General features: G+C 45.3%; 1 protein-coding gene across 1 annotated transcript; it reads left to right on the top strand.

Annotated features, from left to right (window-relative positions):
* The first annotated feature begins 4,996 nt into the window (after positions 1-4,996).
* RPL21 (ribosomal protein L21) lies at positions 4,997-10,231 on the top strand. Its single transcript, XM_083855486.1, has 6 exons — positions 4,997-5,056; positions 6,458-6,536; positions 7,097-7,158; positions 8,101-8,213; positions 8,871-9,021; positions 10,103-10,231. Exons 2-6 carry the CDS (start codon positions 6,470-6,472, stop codon positions 10,190-10,192), a joined length of 483 nt encoding a protein of 160 aa, XP_083711612.1. The 5' UTR covers positions 4,997-5,056; positions 6,458-6,469; the 3' UTR covers positions 10,193-10,231.
* The last annotated feature ends 767 nt before the right edge of the window (positions 10,232-10,998 follow it).

Genomic DNA, 10,998 nt, shown 5'->3' with positions numbered 1-10,998 from the left:
GCTGGTGCCAGCAGCTGAGTTCCTCCATGACAAAGGAGAAGAATTATCTGTAATTATCAGCTGTATCAATGTAGGAGTGGCTAATCACCTTTAGCCAAAATAAGTAAATGTACAGTAAAGCTGGTGGCGACTATATAAGGAGTTGCTTTTTCCTGGGTAACTGGCTTGGACCCAGGAGAGGTTACAGAGAGACAAAAATGTGGTAACACAAGAAGTTTAAGAAAACACTGAATGATGATACCAGTTGAATAACTGAATAATGGATACACTGATTAATAAAACCAGTTGATTGAGTTGCTCCATTAGTAAGGAAAGGGACCTTAATTGCTCTTGAAATTAAGCTGGATAAATCTGAAGTTTAAAAAATGTCATATATTATTTGGTACCTGTAAGAAGATGGTCACAGTTAACAAAACAGCTTCCTTGGATGTTCCTGATGATTTCTGTATGGGTAGAATGCCATGTTAATCAAATAAGCATCTGAATGACAGAACTTGTTCAGTATTTCAGATTTCGTGTTGCAGTCTAGATAATGATGGAAAAAAAGGCCATTTGTTTCACTCTGGCGTCAATCCACCTGCATCAAGGAACACTTTGAATTGGCAACAAATTTGTAAATACCACAAGGGTAATGAAAACTTCCATCCATGTGTGACATGCTGAACCCCATCACAATTCTTGGTGTATAGTTTTTGCCTTTTCATTTCTCTCAAAGGCAGCCTGTTGTTTTTCCCATTCCTTTCCCCATGATATGCCTCACTGGCAATGCAACTCAGTATAGCCACCTAAACTGGCACTTCTGCTCTTCCACAGTGAGTCCTTCAAATAAGTTTGTCTGCACTGTCATTTTTGTTAGGGGACTGGTTGATTAGACACAAATTTGATTGATTTTAACTCCTGTGGAACTAGGCTCAAGCTTGTATTTACAGAAGGGGTTCTGTGGATAAAGAGATGAACTAACTACAGAAATAAAAAGGTTGGTTGTTAGGGCTAGAATCACGGGGGAGCTGAAGAGACCATAAAAGGGGACAGAAGCATGACTCTGAGATGCCATATAAAAAGATCCTTTTGGAAAAGTGAACAATGAAATAACTGGGTGAGCTGAGGAGGTGACACAGATTACTTTGGTCAGTAACTTTTTGATCAAAAGCACAGTATAGGTGCTGCACTTCTATGAGTGGGGTAACCAATTAACTTCACAATCTTGATTTTCAGTTTAGGATCTTGGTTTTGCAACATGATCACAAAAGGAATCCAAAAGAGGATTTTAATCCTCTTTAACATCTATTCTCAGTTATTTCTGTTAAAATTTTATTCCAGTCCTGATCAGCTATCTTTTGTTTTGTTTTCATGTAATGAATGCATTTTGTGAGACACAGGAAACCTACACCCTAGTGAAGGGGAATAGTTTTCATTTTTCACCTCAAAACCCTCTACAAACTCTCATTAATTTAAATTCCTTCCACATACCTGCTGAATAACCCAACACAAACAGAATGTCACACTCAAGATCTCTGTGTGTATCACTTGGTCTGCTAAGCATAGGAGCAAGCCAGATCCCATTGTGCATTAAAATTTCAGTAAAGGATTCCTGGCAACCCCATGTGCAGAATCATCACAACACATTTATTCTCTACAGAGAGCCATCATCCAGACAGGTGCTGCAGAGAAATGTCAGAAGCAAAATAGGGCTCTCCCAGAGAAGATACTAGGATCCTGACTGTGGGAGCTTGGGAACTGAAAATGGTTGGGGTTTGGCATGGTACTTTCCACTCTGAAAAACAAAGTGATGTTTATCTACTCTCCACTCCTCTGACTTCTAATGAGCCCTCCCTTTCCAGCTCCCTTCCCCAGCAACTTCTGAATTGGCTCCCACTGAAGCTGTTTTCCTTGTCTTGCTCTACCTTCAAGCCAGGCAAAGTGGGAGGGAAACAGCTTACCATGGAGTTTACCGTGGTGTAGAAAGATTTTTGGAGTACGTCAATGGGTGGAGCACCACTCTGGGACCTTCATGGTGTTTTGGATCTTTGTGTTAAGCTGCGCATTGCTACCTGTGCTCACCCATCTTGAGTACCTGGTGTTTCTGGAGCAGACCCAGATGTGTGGTTGCCTAGAGCCTAGGAGAAATTTGAGTCTGGATCCTGCAACTTGCAGTTTGATCAGGGAAAAGCAGTTTAGGTTGGGTTTTTGAGAGGGCAGGGTTGGGCAGTGAGGGGAGCACATGCAATCTGGAATGCAGAGCTGCAGGTCTCCCCCACATCTGCTTGGCTGCTAGCTCCAGTTTCCACATCAGAACTCACCCCACAATTTGTGCACCTTTATCTGCTGGAGACAGCCATTATTAAGAAATCTTTTTGTGAGCAACACGCAAAGGCTTTGCAGTCTTTAACTGCTCATCAGGTCTCAGTTTTGGGAAACCATGTACCAAATGTTGGTAGATAGGGTGGACTTCTGGATCAGATTCAGCATGCCTAGGGAATGATTCAATGGAGACAAACTGTGAAACATGATGGTTTCTTTGAAATGTGGAGGTAAAGAAGGATCCTGGGAATGTGCTAATCAAGGTAAATTTATGAATAAAAACATTACAGAATTTTTGAATCAATCTGTCATGCGATTTATTCAGAAAAAAATATGTAGCAAATTCTGAATGTGTTACTTGGCCACAAACAGAGCAGAGTTCAAGTAAGTTCTCAATTACCACTCCCTTATGAATGACACTTTCCATATGTGTTCTGTATGTGGACAGGGGTTTCAACACGTGGTGTTTCTTCCCCATTCCTTCCAGGTCGATGTGGAGATTTGTCCTCCATGTAAATCACTGGTAAGACTAAGGCATTCAGCTCACTCACTGCAAAAGCCTAGCTTCCTTTATCCAATAATGCCTTTTAGGATTTGGCTTCCTGTCTTTACTTTGCTTGATATCCTCCCTGAAATCTGTTGCCAATGCACTTTCTCACCCAAGAGCTGTTCAGGCTTGTAATGATGCTCATGCTTGGAAAGGTTTTGTGGTACCTAGGCTGAATGCATATTAAATTATATAGATTTTTCTCTGCATAGATATCAGGTGCTGTAAATTTTAGATTTTTCATGGTGAAGGGATAGAGTACAGGCACATTTTTCTAAATATAACACTTTACTTCAAAAGGTTTCATGTGGAGACAGAGTCTGTCTGTCAGAACACGTCCTGCCAGGTAGCTCTGCAAGCAGAACCTGACAGTGTATTTAATCCTCCATGTCCATTCTTGCGATCCATAAATACTAAACTTGCTTTAAAGTGATGATTGAAAGGGCTCAAGTTTTGCAAGACAGCATTAGTAGAACTGTGAAGTTAGAGGATCAAGTATGTTTTTATACTCCACTTTACATAACCATTCCTCCCCTAAATTAAGTGCTTCATTCACTCAAAACAAAAATTTCTGCAGTAGGGCAACTCCTCACTGAGACAAGTTTGGAACCGTTCCTGCATGTTCAGCTTGGGGGAAGGAGGCCCTCTCTTGACTCACTGCAATCAGCTTCCCGTGGTGATTCCTGCCTGCTCCGACACTGGAGATGCACAAACACAGGGTCACTCACTCTGCCAGCCGGGGAACCTGCTCCCCATTCCCTGCTCCGACACTGGAGATGCACAAACACAGGGTCACTCACTCTGCCAGCTGGGGAACCTGCTCACCATTCCCTGCTCTGACACTGGAGATGCACAAACACAGGGTCACTCACTCTGCCAGCTGGGGAACCTGCTCCCCATTCCCTGCTCCGACACTGGGGCTGCACAAACACAGGGTCACTGCCAGCTGGGGAACCTGCTCCCCATTCCCTGCTCCGACACTGGGGCTGCACAAACACAGGGTCACTGCCAGCTGGGGAACCTGCTCCCCATTCCCTGCTCCGACACTGGAGATGCACAAACACAGGGTCACTCACTCTGCCAGCTGGGGAACCTGCTCCCCATTCCCTGCTCCGACACTGGAGATGCACAAACACAGGGTCACTGCCAGCTGGGGAACCTGCTCACCATTCCCTGCTCTGACACTGGAGATGCACAAACACAGGGTCACTCACTCTGCCAGCTGGGGAACCTGCTCACCATTCCCTGCTCTGACACTGGAGATGCACAAACACAGGGTCACTCACTCTGCCAGCTGGGGAACCTGCTCCCCATTCCCTTCATTCTCGCAGCCGACGCAACCTGTGGCGCTTTAAAGGCCTCTTTGTGGAGAACCCGGGCTTTATTTTATTTATCTGGTGGAAATCTCTGCCACACAAATTGGGTATTATGGCATCATAATACGAAGAAACCTCATTACAATAGTAAGAAACCCCAAACCTGCGCAGCCTCTGGTTGTTGGCGTGTTTCTCCCTGCCCGGGAATCCTGCCAGGGACTGACCCACAGCAGCGCCAGCAGGCCCGCACTGCCGCGGATTTAAATGTCGCTGTACTGCTTTTATGTCATAAAACACCCTGCCGGCTGATTATGCTTTACATTTCCGAACTTGACTCCCTATGGATGGCGGTCAGTGCCCACAGCAGGACTCGCTCCTCGGGATCCCTGGCAGACACCTCACCCGTCCTCCCGGCTCTCCCACCGCCATCCCAGAGAATCATGGAATGGGTCAGGCTGGAAGGGACCACCGCGGCTCAGCTGGACCAAACCGCATGGGTCATGCCACAGCAAATGGCACAGGATTGCATCCAGACAGTTCCTGAGCATCTGCAGCGAGGGACACTCCACAACCTCTCCGAACGAGCTGTCCCAGTGAGCGCTCCCTGCCCAGGACACTCGTTCTTCCTCACGTTCAGCTGAAACTCCCCGTCCATCACTGTCTGCCCGTTGCCAAGAAAACACACGCACAGCCGTGAACCCCCCGGCGCTTGCCCCTGCTTTAGCCGAAGGTTCAGACTTTTTCCGCCGCCGTATTTCGGGCTCGGCCCCTCAGGCAGGACACTCCCTTTCCGCCAGGCGCGGCCCCTCCATCTACCCGCCCGCCGCTCTTAAGGGCGGCCGCGGCCCCGCCCCGCTCTCTCCAGCCCGGCCGCCATTTTGTGCGCACGCGGGTGAGCGGCGGGGGGACGCGGCGGGGGCGCGGGACACGGGCCGGGGCGACGGGGACACCAGGACGCGGAAGGGGAACGCAGCCGGAGGGGTCGTGCTGCCGGCAGGGGCGGGAAGGGGACGCCCGGCTCTGATGGGAGCACCGCGGCCTTCCCCGGGCGGGGAGTAAGGGAGCGAGGAGGCCGCGGGTGGCGGGGCCGGGCAGGACGGAGGTGCTGAGGGAGGGAGGAAAGGGCTGCCAAGGCCGCGGCGGGAGCAGGTGCGGAGCTGCAGCCCGGAGCCTTAGGGCCCGGTCCCCCCCGCAGCCTCAGGGCCCGGTCCCCCCGGAGCCTCAGGGCCGGTCCCCCCGGAACCTCGGGGCCGGTCCCCCCGCGGCCGCCGTCGGGATGTCGTGCCAGGGAAGGCGGCGCAGGGCCGGACATCCCCGGGATGGCCCCATAGGCCTGCGGAGCGTGTGAGCCTTGTGCCACACCGGCATAGCGGCCGATAAATATTGTGGAGATCGTCCTGCCTTATGGATGGCTTGTAAGGAGAAGCTTAGGGAGCAGGCATAGGTGTATTGGGAGGTTTCTCACAGCGCCACGGTCGAGAGGATGTATCCTGGCGCCTGGCAAGAACATAGGGAACGAGCATGAAAGAACCAGCTCAAGTCAGAAGGAGGAGCTCTGACTGGATTTAAGGGGAATAATGTTAATGGGAACAGCCAGGTCTCCAAACATGCTGCCTAGGGATGCTGTGCAGTAGGGTCTGGAGAGAAAGTCATACAAGGAGTAGCTGAGCTACATTGCCACATGTGGAAGTGAAGGGGCAGGCACTGATCTTTGTGGTCACCAGAGACCAGGCCTAAGGAAGTGTCATGAAGATGTGTCAGGGAAGGTTTAGTTTGGGTATCAGGGAAAAAGGTTTTTCACCCAGGGCACGTTGGGCTGTGCACTGCAGCAGTGTTGACATATCACCAGTCTGAGGAGAGTTCAGTAATCTTCTGAACGGTGCTCTGAGGTACATGCTGTGTGGCTCTTCAGGTATTCTGCACAGAGCCAGGAGTTGGTCTTGGTGGTCCTTGTGGGTCCCTTCTAATGCTGAATATTCTTTGGTCCTTGAAGGGTTTCAAGACCTGACTGGAGAAAGCTCTTGAGTAGTCTGGTTTGATCTCATAGTAAACCTTGCTGTAAGCAGGAGTTAAACTGAGTACCTTGCTGGCATCCATTGTAACCTGAGTTAACCTCTGGTCCTATAGGCTCTGATTTCTTTGGATGCCTAAGTGAATACCACTGCTTGAATTAAAGCAGTGTCATTCCAAATAGGCTTAAAGACTCCATTAATCTGAAATACCTGAAAATGCCATCAACTTTGTGATGAGCGAACTAATAGTTCTGAATAATTTGCCTTCATTTTTTTTTTAGTAATCAGCCAAAATGACGAACACCAAGGGAAAGAGGAGGGGGACGCGTTACATGTTCTCGAGGCCCTTCCGCAAGCATGGTGAGTGTCCCTTACAGCCCCCACACTGCATCCACTTAGGGACCTGATGGACACCTGCCCTCCCTGGGGATGGACTGTGAAACAAGGCCTTGTGCCGAAGGATTTCTGACAACTTGGGCTAAAAGCTGTAGAGCAACACACACAGCTCTGAGCTCTTACTGCAAGTGCATTGGTATTCTGATGCTTGACAGTAGCCACAGTGCTAATTTTGTCAGTGCTTGAAAATTAATTTGAAGGTGAGGAAAATATTTCAGCAGTTACTTAAAACATACAGGTTTTTTTCTCTGATCAATAAGCAGTTGCATTTATATTGATATATTAAATAGTTTAATGTCTCTTCAATTTCGGCATTAAGAACACAAATCTAATTTTTCTTTTGCTGGGTGTTTTAAAAAATTGAAGTGCCTGAAGTGTGTAATTACTGCTTTAAAAAAACATGGTTTGATTTTTGAGGTATTTAGGAAAATTGTATCAAATGCATAATCTGTGTCCCTCTTCCTTTTTTGTGTGTGTGTGAAATTCCAGGGTTTCTAAATACTCAAATTTGTATCTCTTAACAGGAGTTGTCCCTCTGGCTACCTACATGCGCATCTACAAGAAGGGCGACATAGTTGATATCAAGGTAGTTTCTGCCGTGCTGTGTAGGGAAAAGCTGAAGCAGTGGGGACCCGTACAGTTCCTTGGGGGTGGGTGGGCTCTTTTGTTGCTTGTGTCACATGTGTCACCACAAGTGTCCACTGCTCACTTTGGGAGCAATATTGGAATGACAGTGCTGCTGGGCCAGTAGTAGCACTTCAGTGCCATATGCTCGTGTATGTGGGGTTTTGGAGGTACAGACAACTTGGCTGTGCTTGTGTTCAGCTGAAAAATGGGAGTGAAATATGCCACAGCCACTGTTTGAGTTGGCTACTGGCACAACTTTCTCAGCTGTCACTTCAGTAGATGTATTAAAAAGCTATACTAAAACTAGAAATCAAGAAATAAATGTAAGGATGCATCATATATATTGATAAAGGGGGAGAAAGTGAAGCAGCACTTCCCATGATTTGGTATTTTTAGAACTTGTCTTCTAAAGTCAACTGTACTTTGACAGCTGAGTTGCAGTGAATGTGAAAGCCTTTCATCAAGGATTCCTACTTGGTTGAATCCTTTGGCTTCATTTGGAATGCCATGTTCTTGTGGCAGTCACACAGAAGGTGGTGCTTAATTTGCCAGTTTGTTGTTTGACTTGGAGAATGGGTTGTTCAGAATTGACACAGCCTCATACACTGGAGCTTGATGATGAATGTCTCTTGTGATTGTTTGCTCTTTCTGTAAGCAAAGTGATCAGTCATTTCACCGACACTGAAAGCTACCAGAACTGACATAGCAAAATTTGACAGTCTTCAGATGCAAAATTGATTATAAATTCCAACTTTAAGATAAAATGGGAATATTTTAAAGTAAGTCTCAAATAATTTGAAATGTATACTTTAAATTACTTCTGAAAGAAAAATCCCTGATGCTACTCTCTTTCCCCCCCGCCCCTTTTTTTTTTTTCCCTTTTCTTTTTCCTTCTTACCAGGGTATGGGTACTGTTCAAAAAGGCATGCCCCACAAGTGTTACCATGGCAAGACTGGAAGGGTGTATAATGTTACTCAGCATGCTGTGGGCATTATTGTTAACAAGCAGGTTAAGTAAGTAATGAAATTCTGTGTATTGAAACTTGGTATTTAAGAAAGTTGAATTGTAATTGCACCCTCCTTTCACTTTGCCATTTAGACAGTTCTTGTCTTGATTGGTCATTCAAGGTGGGTAAAGTGATTTCCTTTTTATAACCCAGGCAAATGATGCTCATTTGACTTGGATCCTGTCAGAGGAGACAGTTTTCGTTTTTCTTACCAGCACCTAAAGTCACATTACCTAGCAAAGCTTCTCAGCCAGTGTGCTGGTATTGAAGCCCTTTTTAAAAACTAGTCTGTAGCTGTATCCAGCTGAATTTTACAGTTTGGTCAAAACCAGACGAATTGTTTTTTTTGGTTCCAGGAGCTGGACTGCTGTGCATCAGTAATAAAATGACTTGTTTGTATGCTAAGAGGCTAAAAATTACACATTCTCCACAATTCTAATTTGAAATTGTCAGCATTTTTACTCATTACATTGTTATATAATATTAAGCTTTAATTACATGTAAGTTACACCTGATGTGCATCTGCAGCTGTGTTTTGAGGTATTGCCCTTTTAAAAAAAATGACTTGTAATTGAGCTTATGGAGTTACTTCTGTAAGGCCTCTAAATCTTGATTTAAAGTGACCTTTTTCAAGTGAAGATTAAAAACTGACTCCTTTTCTTAGGGGCAAGATTCTGGCCAAGAGAATTAATGTGCGCATAGAGCACATTAAACATTCCAAGAGCAGAGACAGCTTTCTGCAGCGTGTCAAGGAAAATGAAAGGAAGAAAAAGGAAGCAAAAGAAAAAGGCATTTGGGTTCAGCTGAAACGTCAGGTAATGTTTCTGTTGAGGTCACAATCCTTCTGCAGGAGATGACTTCATTCTTGAAGTGGTGGCCTCATGCAGTGTGTTGGCATCTGGGATGTTTGGTGCCTGAGCAGGACTGCTCTGTGCCAGCTGACAGTTGTAGTTGCAGCTCTGGATGATCTTAGGGTCAATAGAGCAGTTAAGTTGAATTTGTAGTTGCAACAGATTCTATTGTAACGCTTGAAGGAAAGAACTAATAACCAGACTTGAGAGAAGAGGTAATGGCTATTGCTTCTGAAATTGCAGGATACATGGCTCCATGTTCATTGGGTTGGTGAGCTGCAGAGAGTAAAGCATAGGTTTTTTCAATTCAGCAGCAAGAGTCAGGCACACTTTCTGGCAGATCATTTTCTTACTGCTACTCCTTGAATCAAATTTATGAGACTATGAATGGTAAATTCCCTGTAATGTGTCGTGGTTTGAAAGCAAAACGAGTGAGAGGCTCCAAGTCAGAAATATAATTTAATAAGAAGAAAGGTTAAAATAAAATAAATGCAATAACACAAAGGACTACTGACAGAGTCAGAATACAACCTGAGTAGGATGGTGGAAGCAGTCCAGGTGAGGTGCTCTTCCTGAAGCAGTGATCCTGTGGAAAGGTCTGGTAGCTCTGCTCCTCTGGGAATCCAGTAGGTAAGGGCTGCTTGTCCTGTCCCAAATCCCAGATTATATCCAGGTGAGAATGCTTGGCTCCTCCCCCTGGGTGGAGCGTCTCACAATGGGATGATGAATCATGCAGTGGGCCCTCGATGTCCCATTAAACAGAGACGACAACTGGAGGGAGTTACCTGTGAGTCCTGGGCAAGGCATTGATGGACCATTAGCAGAAGAGCCCAAAGGCAGGGGGCCTGGGGAGACACTGCCCCACCTGGTTTAACAGTTCTTGAAGATGGTAGTAGGATAAATACCTTGTGTATATCCTACACTGCAACCCAGGACAAATGTTTATATAATAAGACACTAAATGGTTGACAAAATGTTATTTTCTGAAAAGTTGCTTTTGAGCTGTAGTGCCATGAGTTTTTGTTTTTTGTTTTTCTGTTTACAGCCTGCTCCACCAAGAGAAGCACACTTTGTGAGAACTAATGGCAAGGATCCAGAGCTGCTGGAGCCAATTCCTTATGAATTCATGGCATAATGTATGTTTAAAAAAATAAAGATATGGTTTTGGAAAGTGTATGGGATTGTGGCTGATTCATTTAGTGGGTTTGGGGCTTTTTTGTTTGAACAGATGCTTTAGAAGCCTTATGGTGAAGTTGATTTATTTAACTTGCATTTACCATGATGCTTAGTCATTTAAATCATCTGTGGCTTTTGCTGGCAAGTTTCATCATTTATATAGATGTTAAATGCCAGGAACACTGAAATTTGGTAGTGCTTAGTAATGATCGTGAGCTGTTATGAGGGGACTTGGAATATTTCACCAGCAAACTAAGAACTTGTATCAAGAATTGCCCAGTGCCACTTAAAGGCTTGATTTTTTTTCTGTAGGAAAAAAAATAAGGGGTTTCAGATTTCACTGATGTAAGGTTTTGGCTAAGGGGGCCTCATAAATACTGAGGAAATGTCAAAACCATTTTTGAAAACAACCTCTAGGGAAATGTCTGTACGCAGATTTTTGCCCTTCCACCATTGAAACCTGCAAAATAATGTTTACAGTATCACCATGCCAATAAACATTCTTACAAAATAGTAGTAGTTTAGAAACAAGGGTTTAATGCCAAAACTGCCAGCCTTTGTATTTTGGTTTTTAACATTTTAATTGGCTGGCACAGCTAAACACTTGCATTTTATATGTTAATTGCATGCCTGTTGAATGTTGCAGTGAATTCCTCTCATCCCAGATTTACTGATAGATACCTCACCAGTACCCAGTGGTACCTGTGCAGTTGTTAAGTGGAAGAAGATCTTCAGCTGACTGTTCAGTAACCAGTGCTGGTTTAG

The sequence above is a fragment of the Zosterops lateralis genome, assembly GCF_965231275.1.
Source record: "Zosterops lateralis genome assembly, chromosome: 2".
NCBI lineage: Eukaryota > Metazoa > Chordata > Aves > Passeriformes > Zosteropidae > Zosterops > Zosterops lateralis.
This window is presented reverse-complemented; position numbering and strand designations above follow the sequence as displayed.